This window comes from Mustela erminea, chromosome 1 (assembly GCF_009829155.1).
Source record: "Mustela erminea isolate mMusErm1 chromosome 1, mMusErm1.Pri, whole genome shotgun sequence".
NCBI classification, from domain to species: domain Eukaryota; kingdom Metazoa; phylum Chordata; class Mammalia; order Carnivora; family Mustelidae; genus Mustela; species Mustela erminea.
In genome coordinates this window covers 76226565-76245885 of record NC_045614.1, presented here as the reverse complement: position 1 = coordinate 76245885, position 19321 = coordinate 76226565, and the positions used below count along the sequence as shown (strand labels likewise).

The 19321-nt window shown below is 37.0% G+C and overlaps 1 protein-coding gene across 5 annotated transcripts in view; it reads left to right on the top strand.

Annotated features, from left to right (window-relative positions):
• ZCWPW2 (zinc finger CW-type and PWWP domain containing 2) overlaps positions 1-19321 on the top strand; it is a 128360-nt gene that overhangs the window by 28374 nt on the left and 80665 nt on the right. For all 5 annotated transcript variants that reach the window (XM_032322856.1, XM_032323089.1, XM_032322942.1 and 2 more), the window contains one exon: positions 11344-11697. In XM_032322856.1, the coding sequence (XP_032178747.1) occupies positions 11344-11697 (354 nt within the window). The remainder of the gene's footprint in view (positions 1-11343; positions 11698-19321) is intronic.

Genomic DNA, 19321 nt, shown 5'->3' with positions numbered 1-19321 from the left:
CAATTGAATCAGTATTCAAAATCTTTCAACAAAGGGGCGCCTGGGTGGCTCAGTGGGTTAAGCCGCTGCCTTCGGCTCAGGTCATGATCTCAGGGTCCTGGGATCGAGTCCCGCATCAGGCTCTCTGCTCAGCAGGGGGCCTGCTTCCCTCTCTCTCTCTCTCTCTGCCTGCCTCTCCATCTACTTGTGATCTCTGTCAAATAAATAAATAAAATCTTTTAAAAAAAAATTTCAACAAAGAAAAGGCTAATTACAGATGGCTTCACTGGTGAATTCTTCCAAACATTTAAAGAATTAGTGGCAATCCTTAAACTCTTCCAAAACAACTGTAGAGTAAGGAACACTTCAAGACTCATTTTACAAGGACAGCGTCACTCTGATACCAAAGCCTGGTAAGAACATTATACGAAAAGAAAATTATAGGGTATATGGGTGGCTCAGTTGGTTAAGCATCTGCCTTCCGCTCAGTTCATGATCCAAGGTCCTGGAATCAAGTCCCACATTGGGCTCACTGCTCAGCAGGATGTCTGCTTCTCCTTCTCCCTCTCCCTCCCTTTCCATCTGCCTGTCACTCCCCCTGCTTTTGCTCTTGCTCTCCTCTCTGAATCAGATTAATAAATAAAATCTCTTCAAAAAAAGAAAAAACATTACAGGTCAGTATCCCTGCTGAACATATTTTCAAGTTCTCAACAAAATAATACTAAATAGTATTCAACAGTATATTAAAAGGATTATATATCATGATCAAATTAGATTTATCCATAGGTATTTCAACATATTCAAATCAGTAAACATGCCATAATGAGAAAATAATCACATTATCATCTCACTAGATGCAGAGGAAGCATTTTACAAAATTTGACAACCTTTGATATAACTCTCAGTAAATGAGGTATAGAAAGAATGTATCTCAAAAAAATAAAAGGTCTTATATAACAAGTTTACAACTAACATACTATGATCAGGGACAAGTCAAAGGTGTCTGCTCTCATCACGTCTATTCAACTTAGTACTGGGAACGGTAACCAGCGCAATTAGGCAAGAAAAAGAAAAGGCATCCATATCAGAAAGGAAAAAGTAAAATTGTCTTTGTTTGCAGAACATACTATCTTAATAGAAAATCCTAAAGACTCCAATGAACTTAGTAAAGTTGCAGGCTACAAAATCAAAATCTGATTGCATTTTTATGCACTAACAACAAATATCTGAAAAAGAAATTACAATCCCATTTCTAATTACATCAAAAGGAATAAAATGCATAAGAATAAATAAAGGAGGTAAAAGTTCTGTACAATGGAAATTACAAAACATTTCTGGAAGGAACTGAAAAAGACATAGATAAATGGCAAGATATCTCATGTTCATGGATTGAAAGAATTAATATTCTTAAAATATCACTGGTACACAAAGTGATCCACACATTCAATCTTTATCAAAATTCAAATGGCATTTTTTACAGAAATAGAAAAAAGTAGGCATAAAATTCATATGGAATCATAAAAGACCCCAAATCGCTAAAGCAGTTTTGAGCAAGAAGTGCAAAGTTGCAGGAATTTTACCTCCTCATTTCAAACTATATTTCAAATCTATAGTAATCAAAATAGTATGGTATTGGCATAAAAACACAGATCAATGGAAAAGAATAAAGAACCCAGAAATAAACCCACATATATATGGTCAACTAATTTTTGACAAAGTCACCAAGAATACACAATAGGGAAAAGATAGCATCTTCAATAAATGGTATTAGAAAATTGGACTGTCATATGGAAAAGAATAAAACTGGATCCTTATCTCATACCATACATAAAAATCAACTCAAAAGGACGAAAGATTCAAATGAAGGACCTGAAACTGTAAAACACTTAAAGAAAACACAGAAGAAAAGATCATTGAGATTAGTCTTGTCAGTGATTTTTTTGGATCTGACACCAAAACCAAATAGGTAAGATTATATAAAACTAAAATGTTTCTGCACAAAAAAGGAAACTATCAACAAATTTAAAAGGCAACTTATAGAATGGGATGAAACATTTGCAAAATATATACTCTATAAGAGGTTAAAGCCAAGATATGAAAAGAAATCTTACAACTAACAGAAATAATAGTAATAATCAGGATTTAAGCAAAGGGCCTGAGTAGACATTTTTCCAAAGAAGACATAAATATGGCCATCAGATATATGAAAATATCCTCAACATCAATAATCATCACAAATGCAAATAAAAACCATAATTACATATCACCTCAACCCTGTTTAAGATGGCTATTATCAAAAAAAGGATAAGAAATGTTGGCAGGGACATGGAGAAATTGGAATCTTGTACACAGCTGGTGGAAATGCAAAATGATACAGCTACTATGGAAAACAGTATGGGGGATTCCTCAAAAAGTAAAAGTAGAACTACCACAGGGTCCAGCAATCTCACTTCTGGGTATGGATCCAAGAGAACTGAAGTCAGGATTGCAAAGACAAATTAGCCCTCCCATGTTCATAACAGCACTATTCACAATAACCAAGATATGGAAACAACTTAAGTTTCTGTTGATGGATGGATGAAGAAAGCCTACAAGGAAATATTACTAAGCCTTCCAAGGTCTGCAAAATATTGGATATGGATCAAGTTGAGGCCATTATGCTAAGTGAAATGAGCCAGTTACAGAAAGACAAATACTGGATGAATCTATTTCTATATAGTATCTAATATTCAAATTCCTAGAATCAGTGAGTGGGACTCAAGGGGAGATGGGAAGTTATGAATCAGCAGGCATGAAGTTCTAATTAAGCAAGATGAATAAGTTATACAGATCTGCTTTACAATATTGTACCTATGGTCAACAATATTGTATTATACACTTGAAAACTTGTTATGAGGATAGACCTTATGTTAAGTGTTTTTACCACAATAAAATAAAATTAATTTTTTTTAAGATTTATTTATTTATTTGACAGAGATCACAAGTTGGCAGAGAGGCAGGCAGAGGGAGGGGAGGAAGCAGGCTCCCCGCTGAGTGGAGAGCCTGATGCAGGGCTCGATCCTAAGCCTGGGATTATGACCTGAGCTGAAGGCAGAGGCTTTAACCCACTGAGCCATCCAGATGCCCTTAAAATTAATTTTAAAAAGACTGAAAATAAATTAACCAAGCACCAACTCAAAGACAAGAAAGATAAGATCAACAGAGAATGCCTAAGAGAGAAGAGGAAGGAAAGAATAAAGTGCAGCTATTAATTAAATAGAATTCTAAAAAATAAATGGGAAGACTCAAATTCTGCTTGTGTTTAAAAAGTACTGACAATAAAATGAAAATAAATAAAATAAGTAAATGAAGAAAAAGAAGATATAAATAAATTTCAGAGTGAAGGAGAGAAACGTAATAAAAAACATAGTAGATACAATAGTATTCTTAAACATAAGACAGAATTGGGAATTCCCCCCTTAGGCGAACTTTAAAAAAAAGGAGACATTCTGTTCTTCATTTTATGAGGCTATTTTAATCTTGATATCAAAACCAGAAAAAGGCAAAAAAGAAGAGAATTGAAATTATTAGACCAATCTTTTTTTTTTTTTTTATAAACATATGTTTTTATCCCCAGGGGTACAGGTCTGTGAATCACCAGGTTTACACACTTCACAGCACTCACCAAAGCACATACCCTCCCCAATGTCCATAATCCCACCCCCTTCTCCCAAACCCCCTCCCCCCAGCAACCCTCAGTTTGTTTTGTGAGATTAAGAGTCACTTATGGTTTGTCTCCCTCCCAATCCCATCTTGTTTCATTTATTCTTCTCCTACCCACTTAAGCCCCCATGTTGCATCACCACTTCCTCATATCAGGGAGATCATATGATAGTTGTCTTTCTCCGCATGACTTATTTCGCTAAGCTTGATACGCTCTAGTTCCATCCATGTTGTCGCAAATGGCAAGATTTCATTTCTTTTGATGGCTGCATAGTATTCCATTGTGTATATATACCACATCTTCTTGATCCATTCATCTGTTGATGGACATCTAGGTTCTTTCCATAGTTTGGCTATTGTGGACATTGCTGCTATAAACATTCGGGTGCACGTGCCCCATGGAGCACTACGTTTGTATCTTTAGGGTAAATACGCAGTAGTGCAATTGCTGGGTCATAGGGCAGTTCTATTTTCAACATTTTGAGGAACCTCCATGCTGTTTTCCAGAATGGCTGCACCAGCTTGCATTCCCACCAACAGTGTAGGAGAGTTCCCCTTTATCCGCATCCTCGCCAGCATCTGTCATTTCCTGACTTGTTTATTTTAGCCATTCTGACTGGTGTGAGGTGATATCTCATTGTGGTTTTGATTTGTATTTCCCTGATGCCGAGTGATATGGAGCACTTTTTCATGTGTCTGTTGGCCATCTGGGTGTCTTCTTTGCAGAAATGTCTGTTCATGTCCTCTGCCCATTTCTTGATTGGATTATTTGTTCTTTGGGTGTTGAGTTTGCTAAGTTCTTTATAGATTCTGGACACTAGTCCTTTATCTGATATGTCATTTGCAAATATCTTCTCCCATTCTGTCAGTTGTCTTTTGATTTTGTTAACTGTTTCCTTTGCTGTGCAAAAGCTTTTGATCTTGATGAAATCCCAATAGTTCATTTTTGCCCTTGCTTCCCTTGCCTTTGGCGTTGTTCCTAGGAAGATGTTGCTGCGGCAGAGGTCAAAGAGGTTGCTGCCTGTGTTCTCCTCAAGGATTTTGATGGATTCCTTTCGCACATTGAGGTCCTTGATCCATTTTGAGTCTATTTTTGTGTGTGGTGTAAGGAAATGGTCCAATTTCATTTTTCTGCATGTGGCTGTCCAATTTTCCCAGCACCATTTATTGAAGAGGCTGTCTTTTTGACATTGGACATTCTTTCCTGCTTTGTCGAAGATTAGTTGACCATAGAATTGAGGGTCTATTTCTGGGCTCTCTATTCTGTTCCATTGATCTATGTGTCTGTTTTTGTGCCAGTACCATGCTGTCTTGATGATGACAGCTTTGTAATAGAGCTTGAAGTCCGGAATTGTGATGCCACCAACGTTGGCTTTCTTTTTCAATATCCCTTTGGCTATTCGAGGTCTTTTCTGGTTCCATATAAATTTTAGAATTATTTGTTCCATTTCTTTGAAAAAGATGGATGGTACTTTGATAGGAATTGCATTAAATGTGTAGATTGCTTTAGGTAGCATAGACATTCTCACAATATTTATTCTTCCAATCCAGGAGCATGGAACATTTTTCCATTTCTTTGTGTCTTCCTCAATTTCTTTCATGAGTACTTTATAGTTTTCTGAGTATAGATTCTGTGCCTCTTTGGTTAGGTTTATTCCTAGGTATCTTATGGTTGGGGGTGCAATCGTAAATGGTATTGACTCCTTAATTTCTCTTTCTTCTGTCTTGCTGTTGGTGTAGAGAAATGCAACTGATTTCTGTGCATTGATTTTATATCCTGACACTTTACTGAATTCCTGTATAAGTTCTAGCAGTTTTGGAGTGGAGTCTTTTGGGTTTTCCACATATAGTATCATATCATCTGCGAAGAGTGATAATTTGACTTCTTCTTTGCCGATCTGGATGCCTTTAATTTCCTTTTGTTGTCTGATTGCTGAGGCTAGGACCTCTAGTACTATGTTGAACAGCAGTGGTGATAATGGACATCCCTGCCGTGTTCCTGACCTTAGCAGAAAAGCTTTCAGTTTTTCTCCATTGAGAATGATATTTGCACTGGGTTTTTCATAGATGGCTTTGATGATATTGAGGTATGTGCCCTCTATCCCTACACTTTGAAGAGTTTTGATCAGGAAGGGATGCTGTACTTTGTCAAATGCTTTTCAGCATCTATTGAGAGTATCATATGGTTCTTGTTCTTTCTTTTATTGATGTGTTGTATCACATTGACTGATTTGCGGATGTTGAACCAACCTTGCAGCCCTGGAATAAATCCCACTTGGTCGTGGTGAATAATCCTTTTAATGTACTGTTGAATCCTATTGGCTAGTATTTTGTTGAGTATTTTCGCATCTGTGTTCATCAAGGATATTGGTCTATAGCTCTCTTTTTTGACGGGATCCTTGTCTGGTTTGGGGATCAAGGTGATGCTGGCCTCATAAAATGAGTTTGGAAGTTTTCCTTCCATTTCTATTTTTTGGAACAGTTTCAGGAGAATAGGAATTAGTTCTTCTTTAAATGTTTGGTAGAATTCCCCCGGGAAGCCGTCTGGCCCTGGGCTTTTGTTTGTTTGGAGATTTTTAATGACTGTTTCAATCTCCTTACTGGTTATGGGTCTGTTCAGGCCTTCTATTTCTTCCTGGTTCAGTTGTGGTAGTTTATATGTTTCTAGGACTGCATCTATTTCTTCCAGATTGTCAAATTTATTGGCGTAGAGTTGCTCATAGTATGTTCTTATAATAGTTTGTATTTCTTTGGTGTTAGTTGTGATTTCTCCTCTTTCATTCATGATTTTATTTATTTGGGTCCTTTCTCTTTTCTTTTGGATAAGTTGGGCCAGGGGTTTATCAATTTTATTAATTCTTTCAAAGAACCAGCTCCTAGTTCGTTGATTTGTTCTATTGTTTTTCTTTGGTTTCTATTTCATTGATTTCTGCTCTGATCTTTATGATTTCTCTTCTCCTGCTGGGCTTAGGGTTTCTTTCTTGTTCTTTCTCCAGCTCCTTTAGGTGTAGGGTTAGGTTGTGTACCTGAGACCTTTCTTGTTTCTTGAGAAAGGCTTGAACCGCTATATATTTTCCTCTCAGGACTGCCTTTGTTGTGTCCCACAGATTTTGAACCGTTGTATTTTCATTATCATTTGTTTCCTTGATTTTTTTCAATTCTTCTTTAATTTCCCGGTTGACCCATTCATTCTTTAGAAGGATGCTGTTTAGTCTCCATGTATTTGGGTTCTTTTCAAACTTCCTTTTGTGGTTGAGTTCTAGCTTTAGAGCATTGTGGTCTGAAAATATGCAGGGAATGATCCCAATCTTTTGATACCGGTTGAGTCCTGCTTTAGGACCGAGGATGTGATCTATTCTGGAGAATGTTCCATGTGCACTAGAGAAGAATGTGTATTCTGTTGCTTTGGGATGAAATGTTCTGAATATATCTGTGATGTCCATCTGGTCCAGTGTGTCGTTTAAGGCCTTTATTTCCTTGCTGATCTTTTGCTTGGATGATCTGTCCATTTCAGTGAGGGGAGTGTTAAAGTCCCCTACTATTATTGTATTATTGTTGATGTGTTTCTTTGATTTTGTTATTAATTGGTTTATCTAGTTGGCTGCTCCCATGTTGGGGGCATAGATATTTAAAATTGTTAGATCTTCTTGTTGGACAGACCCTTTGAGTATGATATAGTGTCCTTCCTCATCTCTTATTATAGTCTTTGGTTTAAAATCTAATTGATCTGATATAAGGATTGCCACTCCTGCTTTCTTCTGATGTCCATTAGCATGGTAAATTCTTTTCCACCCCCTCACTTTAAATCTGGAGGTGTCTTCGGGCTTAAAATGAGTTTCTTGGAGGCAACATATAGATGGGTTTTGTTTTTTTATCCATTCTGATACCCTGTGTCTTTTGACAGGGGCATTTAGCCCATTAACATTCAGGGTAACTATTGAGAGATATGAATTTAGAGCCATTGTATTGCCTGTAAGGTGACTGTTACTGTATATGGTCTCTGTTCCTTTCTGATCTACCACTTGTAGGCTCTTTGCTAGAGGACCCCTTTCAATATTTCCTGTAGAGCTGGTTTGGTGTTTGCAAATTCTTTCAGTTTTTGTTTGTCCTGGAAGCTTTTAATCTCTCCTTCTATTTTCAATGATAGCCTGGCTGGATATAGTATTCTTGGCTGCATGTTTTTCTCGTTTAGTGCTCTGAAAATATCATGCCAGCTCTTTCTGGCCTGCCAGGTCTCTGTGGATAAGTCAGCTGCCAATCTAATATTTTTACCATTGTATGTTACAGACTTCTTTTCCCGGGCTGCTTTCAGGATTTTCTCTTTGTCACTGAGACTTGTAAATTTTACTATTAGGTGACGGGGTGTGGGCTTATTCTTATTGATTTTGAGGGGCATTCTCTGAACCTCCTGAATTTTGATGCTCGTTCCCTTTGCCATATTGGGGAAATTCTCCCCAATAATTCTCTTCAGTATACCTTCTGCTCCCCTCTCTCTTTCTTCTTCTTCTGGAATCCCAATTATTCTAATGTTGTTTCGTCTTATGGTGTCACTTATCTCTCGAATTCTCCCCTCGTGGTCCAGTAGCTGTTTGTCCCTCTTTTGCTCAGCTTCTTTATTCTCTGTCATTTGGTCTTCTATATCACTAATTCTTTCTTCTGCCTCACTTATCCTAGCAGTGATAGCCTCCATTTTTGATTGCACCTCATTAATAGCTTTTTTGATTTCAACTTGGTTAAATTTTAGTTCTTTTATTTCTCCAGAAAGGGCTTTTATATCTCTCGAGAGGGTTTCTCTAATATCTTCCATGCCTTTTTCGAGCCCGGCTAGAACCTTGAGAATTGTCATTCTGAACTCTAGATCTGATATATTACCAATGTCTGTATTGATTAGGTCCCTAGCCTTCAGTACTGCCTCTTGTTCTTTTTTTTGTGTTGAATTTTTCCTTCTTGTCATTTTGTCCAGATAAGAGTATATGAAGGAGCAAGTAAAATACTAAAAGGGTGGCAACAACCCCAGGAAAATATGGTTTAACCAAATCAGAAGAGATCCCAAATCGTGAGGGGGGAGAAAGTGGATAAAAAGAGGTTCAAAGAGGAAGAAAGAAAAAAAAAAAGAAAAAAGAAAAAAAAAAGAAATGAATTAAAAAAAAACAAATAAGAAAAATATAAAAAAGAAAAAATATATATATCAGATAAACTGGTTAAAAAACGTTAAAAAAGAAAAAGGTAAAAGTTAAAAAAAAATTTTACCAGAAGGCGAGAAAAAAAAAACTAAAAATGAAAAAGAAAAAAATAAAATTAACTGCAAGACTAAAAAAAATCACAGGGAAAAAGCCATGAGTTCCGTGCTTTGCTTTCTCCTCCTCTGGAATTCTGCTGCTCTCCTTGGTATTGAAACCGCACTCCTTGGTAGGTGAACTTGGTCTCTGCTGGATTTCTTGATGATCTTCTGGGGGAGGGGCCTGTTGTAGTGATTCTCAAGTGTCTTTGCCCCAGGTGGAATTGTACCGCCCCTTATCAGGGGCCGGGGTGAGTAATCCGCTGGGGTTTGCTTTCAGGAGCTTTTGTTCCCTGAGCGCTTTCCGTAGAGTTCCGGAGGACAGGGAATACAAATGGTGGCCTCCTGGTCTCCGGCCCGGAGGAGCCGAGAGCCCAGGGCCCCACTCCTCAGTGCGCCCTCAGAGAACAGCGCCCAGTTACTCCCGTCTGCCTGACCTCCAGCCGCGCTCCGAGGTCTCCGAGCCTGCGACCGGTTCAAGGTAACACCGAGCTGTGAGCTTACTGTCGGCTCTGTCTCTGTAGCCGGCTTTCCCGTTCCCATACCCGCAAGCTCTGCAACACTCAGACACCTCGATCCTTCTGTGACCCTGCGGGACCTGAGGCCATGCTGACCCCGCGTGGGCTTCTTCCCGGTTTAGCCTCTGGCGCGATGTCCCTCAGCGGAACAGACTTTTAAAAGTCCTGATTTTGTGCGCCGTTGCTCCGCCGCTTGCCGGGAGCCGGCCCCTCCTCCCGGGGTCTATCCTCCCATCACTTTGGATTCACTTCTCCGCCGGTCCTACCTTTCAGAAAGTGGTTGTTTTTCTGTTTCCAGAATTGCTGTTCTTCTTCTCTTCGATCTGCCGATGGATTTTCAGGTGTTTGCAATCTTTAGATAAGCTATCTAGCTGATCTCCGGTTAGCTGAAGTAGTCTCAGCCTGCTACTTCTCCGCCATCTTGGCTCCTCCCCCTAGACCAATCTTATCTATAAATAAATATATATGTAATCTTAAATAACTATTAATAAGCTAAATATAGCAATATATGTTTAAAATTTCTCATAACACTTAATCATGTAAAGTTTACCTAGAATGCAAGTATGATTTATCATTAATACATTCATTGTTATAACATACCCAATTAATACACTTAGACAATCTTTGTGTTTACTTCAACACATACAGAAAAGCAGTAGATAAAATTCAACAGTGGTTCATGATAAACAAAAAATCCTCATAGTAAACTGGTAATTGATGGGAAAATTTTTCTGGCAACTTTTTAATGGTCTCTATCAAAAAATAGACATATTTGTCTTTATAGTCCAATAGTAGAATCATTCTCTTTGAAATTAGAAAAAGATGTCTCCTATCATTGGCTTCTATTCCATATTATCCCTCTCTTAGGCAGTATAATAGAAGATGGCACAAGGATTGAAAATAAACAAAACTGCTACACACACACACACACACACACACACACTTACACCTAAGGTGAAGTGAAATGCAAAATAATGTCTTGCCCAAGGACAACTGGTGAACAGTAAAGCCAGGAGTTCACAAATAATTTGGCTCCAGTGTCCAAACTCAACAACTTGTGCTACTGTCCAGTGGCCCAGCGAATTGAAGAAAGGACTAGTCATTTCAAATGCAATCTAAATTGCAGTCATGCTTCTCATAAATTTCCTCACCAGTTATATAATTAACGAGAAATTTTGCATGAATATTATTAGCAAAATTTTATTTCTCTTTTAGTAGAATTCAGTTCTTTGTGTTTTTAGATTTGTCCACTCTTGATACGATAAATAGTGTCTCAGTGAATATTGTTGGGTCTTTGTATATGTAGGATAGTTTTTTGAAGTTCATTTTCTGTGGATACATTCATACGAGTAGTATTAACAGGTAAAAAAATTGTGAGCTATGGCTATTGGCATAAATTGGCAAATTTCTAAAGCAATTTGTGGTGACCCTGGAATTTGATGAGTGAGTTACTAAATATATGATTAACTCATGAATTGAGAGCTTCTTTAAATGGTGCTTACACTGGATAGTAGTGTTTTGCTAACTTGTAAATGTGGTATATTGAAGTCATTCTTTAAAATAGGTTTCTATTGCAAAATAAGTTGCTAATTACTTTTATTTTATTTTGGTTTTATTATTTTTTAGTATACACACAGTTATTATTGAAGCTAGAAGTTGGAAGCTTAATCATACAATTCTAACATTTTATATGTTTAAAATTTTCATAATAAATTCTGAGAAATGCTTTTTTCAAGCTGCTTGAATTAATGGATAAAAAGCAATATTATATAAGCAAAAGGTATCAAAGAGCTCTTTCTCTGATTTTGGCTTGAACTTTCCTTATATCCTTGAATCTTTATTCTTTTCTTCTTATTTGTTTTCCAGATTAAATGCATTTATGGAAAAAGAAAAATTGGATAGTAAGATAATAGTAGAATATTGTAACACTGCAATGGATCCCTCAGCAGAAAACAGTATGTATGTAAACAAAGTATGGGTTCAATGTGAGAGTGAAAGCTGTTTGAAATGGAGATTGTTGTCAAGTAAGGATGCAGCCAGAGTTGACCACAATAAACCATGGTACTGCTTCATGAACGCTGATTCAAGATACAATAACTGCTCTGTTTCTGAAGAAGACTTCCCTGAAGAGTCTCAGCTTCATGAAAGTGGATTTAAGATTGTCTATTCACAGCTCCCTCTTGGGAGCCTGGTTTTGGTAAAATTACAGAATTGGCCAAGGTAAAGTTGTTGTTGTTGTTATTTCAAAATAAACTGTTAAGTTATGGTCTTGCTAAGTTGATGAATTTTTAAAACTTTTCAAAGAATCAACTTTTTTTTCTACTGTTTGTCTAATTTCTTATTTATTGTTTCCTGGTCTCATTATTATTTCCCTGACATTTGGGGGTCTAATTTTTTTTTTTCTAGTTTCTTGGGTTGGAAACTTTAAGTAACTGATTTAAATCTTTCTTCCTCTTGATATAGACAATTACAGCTAAAAATTTCTCTTTAAAGACAACATTAGCTATATCCCACAAATTTTGGTATGTTGTGTTTTATTACCATTCAGTTTCAAGCATTTACTAATTATCTGTGTGATGTCTTCTTTCCAGATGATCTGTTAGAAGTATATTTTTACCTGATATTTGGGGATTTCTAAATATCTTATTGTTACTGAGCTCTAATTTAAATCTATTGCCCAAAGAGTATATTTATGACAATTACTTTGAATTCTTTATCATGCGTATTACTTATCTCTGTTTCATTTGGCTGTTTTGCTGTGGTTTTGTCTTGTTCCTTCCTTTGTGACATATTCCTCTTCCTCTTCGTTTTGTCTAACTCTCTTTGTTTCTGTATATTAGAAAAGTCAGCTATGTCTTTTGATCTTGAAAGTCATGGCCTTATGAAAAAGAGGTCCTGTGGTGGCTCTTAGTGCAATGCTCCCTCTTTCTCAGATCCAGGGGTGTATCCTGTATGGGTTGCTTGCACCCTACTATTATGGCTGAGCTATGTTTGCCTTTAGTCCAGTTGGCTGCAATGGCCCACTTTGCTTGTTGTGGATACAGTGGTTGACAGAGTTTCATCTTTGTGCCATTGAGGGGTCAGTCTGGAGCTGCCATGGGCTTCTGGTTGGGTGGCAACAGCAGTCAGACCAGATGTCTGTCCCCAGTCTGCCCCGGGAAGGCTGTAGTTGAACTGATCAACAGGACATTTTCTCTGTGTGGCCAGCTGTAAATTTTGGCTCCTGGGACTATGGGAGCAATTAGTGTGTGTGGTTATCTTCCCCTCTCCCAAGGAAGAAGTCATTTTGGAGTGGCGCCAGTCCCTGTGGGGGTTGCTTGCAGGTAGAAGCTGCTTTGGAGGACACCCGCTGAGTCTCTTTTGTACTTTTATATGAAATGAATTCTGTTCCTTAAGAAGAGGTTTTTTTCAGTCTATTTTCTCTCTGTTCAGATTGGATCATTTCTTGCCTCTTGCATATTCATTCTGCTGTTGTAAATATCCATTGAGCTTCTTGTTTTAGTTCTTGTATTTTCAGGTGTAATATTTCCATTTGGTTCTCTCTATATACCTTCTATTTATTTGTTATATTTTCTTTTCTTTTTTTTTTTTTCATTTTGGATCTTATTTAAATCTTTTTAGCAGGCTGCCCCTACTACTGCACTGGAGAGATATGAGGGAACCTCTTTGTTACTGCCAGGTTGGGAGTGGAAATCTAGGTTTTCTAGTCAGCCTCCACTTACTCTCTGGAAAGGGTGGGGTGCCTCATTACTGCCGGGAAGGGATTAGAGTTAAGGCTTCTCACTCACCAACTTTGCTGGGAAAGGTAGGGGAACCTTATTCTCACCTCCACTGATACCCTGGCGGGGAGAACCATGTTAATTCTGAAAGGTGATAAAAATTCCAGCTTCCCAGTAGTCCTCTTCCACCACCATCTGAGTGGGGATTCAGTGGGAGCTTTATTACTGCTCAGTGCATTGAAATCCAGGCTCAACACTCGCCCTTTGTTAAGGACGGAGATGGGGATCTGTAGAAATTTCCAGGGTATTTGGCTGGGAAAAGGTAGCTATTGCTTTAGTTTTCTGTCTTGCTAGGTTGCCCCTATCCTGGGTTTTTGACTCAAAAGACCAGGCTTCATATGAACTTTTGTTCCTTTGCACCCATTGGTATCTCTGGGTTGCTGACTTCTTTAGCACCCAGTCTAGGATATAGGAGGCAAAATAAACTCAGGGAACTCCCTGCCATGTCACTCTTCAGGTCCTCAGGCCCTTCTCTGTTTATCTTTTCTTCATCCTTTAGAATCTTCTTATGTTTATTTAATATATATTACTTAGGAATTTTTGGTGTACTTAGTGGGAAGAATATAGAGAATTGAGTCTACCTCAACTTGTCCAGAAATGGAATCTGCAGAATAGATTTGCTTTAGTTTTTTTTTTTTTTTTTTCTAAATCGTATACCCAGGGCCCTTTATTCTATTATTTCCTCAGAGCATCAAAAATATGAACTTGGTGTCTGAGATTTCCTAGTTTTTTCTTCCCTAATTTTATTTTTAAAATTTTAAAATTAAATTAATTTCATATTTTAACAAAGTTTCTTTTCTAGAGCAGTTTTAAGTTTGCAGCAAAACTGAATGGAAAAGTGCAGGGTTTCCACATTCCACCCCTGCCCCATACAAACTCATATACCATCAACATCCCAAATCAGTTTGGCACATTTGTTACAATCTCTGAACCGGCATTTACCCATCATTTTCAACCAAAATCCATAGTGAATCATTGGGATTCACTCTTTGTGCTGTACATTCTATAGGTTTTTGACAAATGTATAATAACATGTATTCACCATTATAATGTCTATCATACAGAATAGTTTCACTGGCCTAAAAATCTCCTCTGCTTCACCTATTCATCCCTCCCACCACCCCCTGGCAACTGGGGATTTTTATATGTCCATAGTTTTGCCTTTTCCAGAATGCTGTATTGTAATCACAATATGTAAACTTTTCAGATTGGCTTCTTTCACTTAGTATTTCCTCTTTGTATTTTCATGAACATACATGGTTGTTTTAATTTGCATTTCCCAGATGACATATGATGTGGAACATCTTTTAATATTCTTATTTGCCATATGTCTACTCAGGTCTTTTGCCTATCTTTTAGTTGAGTGGTTCATTTTCTTAGAGAGCTTAAGAGATCTTTGAATATTTTGGATACCGGTCCTTTATCAGATATCTGTGTTGCAAATATTTTCTCCCAGTCTGTGACTTATCTTCTCATTCTCTTACTAGTGTATTTTACACAGCAGACATTCTTAATTTTAATGAAATCCAACTTTTTCTCATGGATGGTGCTTTTGGCATATATCCCCACTTTTATTTGTACCCTCACTTTTCTTTATTCATATTGATCCTTTCTTCTTCAATTTGGTTTATACTCCCAGCAGTTTCTCATCAGTGTAAGTTCTTGTCACTATAAGTTTTAAGTGTTTGCAGAGTCCAGAGTGCTCCAATAACTCCAGGTTTTGTTGTGATCCTCCTCACAATTTTGGCTGCTGTGCTCATGTTGACCTGCTGCACTTTTCAATAAGTACTCCTTGTGGTTTTGAGGTTCTTATTTCACAAACCCATCAGACCTCTGGTTGCCTTTTCCCTCCCACCCTGCTTTCCCTCATACAGATGCTAGTGATATGTGGGTCTTAGAACTGTCAGTAGTTTGTACCTGCCTGCTCCAATTTTGGTAGTTTCTGTGGGTAGTTTATCATTTACTTTTGTTATAGATGTTGTATGCCAGGTCTTGACTGTGCTGTTATAGTTGTTCTACCTGTACTTACAGGAAAATTTCAGGAGATTCTAAAACCATAACACCATTGTTACTATCTTCCCAGAATCCCTTGCTATTTTGCATTACATTCTCCTACTTAACATTCTCAAAGCTGAGATACTCTGGCTCATATTTTCTCATTTCCATTCACGGTCAGCTGTTCTCCATGAAGAATATAAAATGTTTGCTGTCATAGAGAGACCGTGATGGACTTTCTTTAACATACCACACACACACAGGCACACATACACACACAGGCACGCACACCCATACAGACAAGAGACCTTCAAATCAAACCTACATTTGTGTTCTTGTTCTGTCACTTACTATTGTGGGCTGAATTGTGTTCCCCAAAAGTCATACTTCAAAGTTGAAACATCAGAAGTGACTGTATGTGGAATCAGGGCCTTTAAAGAGGTAATTAAGTAAAAATAGGCCGTTAGGGTGGGCCCTACACCAATCTGACTGGCATTCTTATGAGAAGAGAAAATGTGGACCCACAAAGAGGCATCAGGGATGCACATGCACAGAGGAAAAACTATCTGAAGACATAACAAGAAGGGAGCCAAAGAGAGGCTTCAAGGGAAACCATCCCTGCTGACCTATTGATGTTAGACTCAAAGCCTCCAAAACTATAAGAAAATAAATTTCTGTTGTTTAAGCACTCACTCTGTGGTATTTTTCTGTGGCAGCCTTAGCGAACTAACACATTTAATACCTTTGCAAATGTGGAAGTCTCTCTGAGATATATACCTTTTGCTACTGAGGACTTTTCTAGAGATTAGCTGTGAAATGTTATAAGTATATATGTATTATTTATTTAAATATTAAAAATATTTTCTTTTGTAAAATAATTAGGATGGGCACAAAGAGAAACTAGATAGCTATGTAAAAACAAATATCTTAAAAAAAAATGAATATGAATGTTTATCTTATGAGGTTACTTATGAAGGTATTTGTAGTCCCATATCATTTTTCAGATCCAAAATTAATATTTTTGAAAGCAAAGAGTTTGTATTTTCTGTTGGAAATTCTGAAGGTTCAATAACTAATTCAAGAAATGTATTTGTTTCTTGTCACTATATCTGAAATATTATGTTAGAAATCTGATTAGGAATTTCTTTTGCAGTTTTGTGCTTGTAACTGAGGATTAGGACTTGAAATACAAATGAATCGTGTTTTACTCCAGGCCTTAAATTATCTCGAATCTATGATTAGAACCATCAAATACCTGCAAAATGCAGCTGTATCTACTTCTTTCTATTTGGAAAGAATAGAATGGATTTGGCTAAGTAGTAATATGTATTCTTCTTTATGAACTAAGTATAGTTGAGCACAGGCTTAAAATATAGCCTTAAAATATAAAAAAATCTAGTTATATTTCTTATTCAGTGCTACAGATACATAGAAAACTGATAGCAGGATAAATTGCAATAGCAGAATATAAAACTAGAATTAACCCACTAAACATAGTCAAACATCAGCGCTTAATTAAGCAATATTAAAGATGTTGAAATTTCAAGTGGAAAGATCAGCTAGCTGGCTGTAGAGACACTTAGCTGGTAGCATTATCTGGGTCAGTTCTCATTAGCCCATGGCCTTACACCCAACTTTGAAGGCTTAGAAACAATCTTAACAACATCCCAGAGTTACTCTTTCCCAGAACAGTTGACCTTCTCTAATAAAGCTTAAAAAAGGCAAAGGGAGACTGATACAGAATCTAGAAATGCATATTTAATCTTTATATAATAAAAACAAAGAATTGTCAAGAAAAAGCACTTTGTCTCTGGGCAAGATCCGTGGAAAATCAAATTACAACAGTTACATTTACCTCCACATTGTGAGATAACACACACTTACTTACTTAAAAAGGACATATGCAGCCTCTTGTCTTTGGATTATGCTATGTCTGTTGTGCTGGTGGTGGGGATACCTGTATGTACTAGGAGGAGAAAAACTATCCTCAAAATATTAAGCAGCCTTCATTTAAAAAAAAATAATCAGATATCATTGTATTCAGCTGGAAAGAGCATAGAAGTTAAAAGTAAAAAATAATGGTGCATAACTCCCCTAGTAGGGACAGACACATTGTCAAGTAGAAAATAGGCTTCTATTGAAAGTACCTACCTTGGGCATATTTACAGATTTCACAAAGCTTTTTGGTAAATATGAAAGTTAATTTATAGAAAATATATCTGCGTTCTAATGTACTATAGTACAAACAATTTAGTGGTAAGATATGCCTTTAAATTAACAAGCCAATGCAGCAATACATTTTAGATATAGTATTGAAATTTATAAATTGAGATTTCTGTAGATCCTTTCAGTCTTATAAAATATTATTTGACTACTTCTTATTTGCATTCTTTTGTCTAAGGATTAATATACTTATAATGTGGGGAGAGGATGGGGAATTTGCTCTTCCTATCATCCTCCTATAGTTAGGTACAGCTGAGAGATTTTGTGGCAGATACAGCATTCGGTTAGTGATGATTCCAACTCATCCATTTTGTTTCCCACAGATTAAGAGTGAGGTCCAGGGGGCTCCTGGGTGGCTCAGTTGTTAAGCATCTGCCTTCAGCTCATCATGATCCCAGGGCCCTGGATCAAACCCTGCATCAGGCTCGCTGCTCAGCAGGAAGCCTGCTTCTCCCCCTCCTACTCCCTCTATTTGCCTTCCTTCTCTTGCTGTGTCTCTCTCTCTCAAATAAATAAAATCTTTAAAAAAAACACACACACAAACGAGTGAGACCCAAGTAAAACTATCTCTCCTTTTAAACATCCGAACCATAGTTTGAAAATAAGTCACGTATTTCTCATTGAGTATAAAAACATGGCAACTGAAATCATGCTTACGCGTCAGCTTCTGCTGAGGGCAATAGCTATCTTATAAAGATCATTTCCACTGGATGAGAAATGTGTATGACACCAGTTTCTTTATGATATATTTGCACTCCTCTCGAAGCTACATGTTGTGCCCAAATTTTCCTTTTCTTCCAAGTGGATTCCAACACTTGGTATCTATTTGTCCATGTTGTATATGTACATTTTACCTCCCACCACCCACAGGTTCTAAAATCAATCACACAACTTTCCTTGTAATTCAAATACCTTCCCATTGGGTTGCCTACTCTTACTCTCCCTCTCCGTCTTTAAGCCCACAAGAGAACACTTCAGAGTTTCTCATCAATATTAACATGAAAAATCAGGAAGTAGAATTACACAGTGCACTATCATCATTGACAGTTTTGGAACTCAGAATTCAGAATGAAAGCAAAAAATGGACATCAGCTTTCTTTAGTCACGCTGAGTCAGAGAAAATGATGGATAAAGCATGTGGAGAGAAGTATCATGTTTTCTGCATCTGTTGCCTCTCAGCTTCTCCTGCAGTTTGGTACATTCTGTTTTAGCTGAAACACACAGACTAGGAGTCAGAAAATTCCTTTACACTGCCGGAAGAAATACTAATGTACCCCAATTATGAGGACATTTGACAACACTTTTCATAATTCATCTGTAAATCAGCATGCAATATTTTGTCTAATATGACATGTTTTAAATAATGAACAGAAGCTTTTTTCTTTTATTGGCATGTAATTGTTTTTAGGAGTCATTTCTAGTTTTAATTTTGTTTTTTAATTTTTATTTTATTTTATAGAGTAACAATATAAATGGAATACTCTAGGGGCCAGTAGACTTTATTTAAAAGAAGTTTTCTCAAAATCTGTGTCAGAAAAACTCAAACATAATAATGGCAAAATATTTTTCTTTCCCTTCTCAAGTGTTATAAATCCCGTGATTGTTTTACACTGAATGAAATTGGTGCTACTTATAATTTTATATTAAAATGTTGGTGAGATGCAAATCATCTACTGTTAAACATGAGCCCCTTGCATTTTAAGAAGAGTAGTCAACAAATATAATATAACAATCACAGTTTGGTTTCTTTTCAAAGAGTTACTAATCCATTGGAGGACCCACTGTTTCTTTTTTTGTTTGTTTTGGGGGTTTTTGTGTGTTTTTGGACCCACTGTTTCTTGATTTCT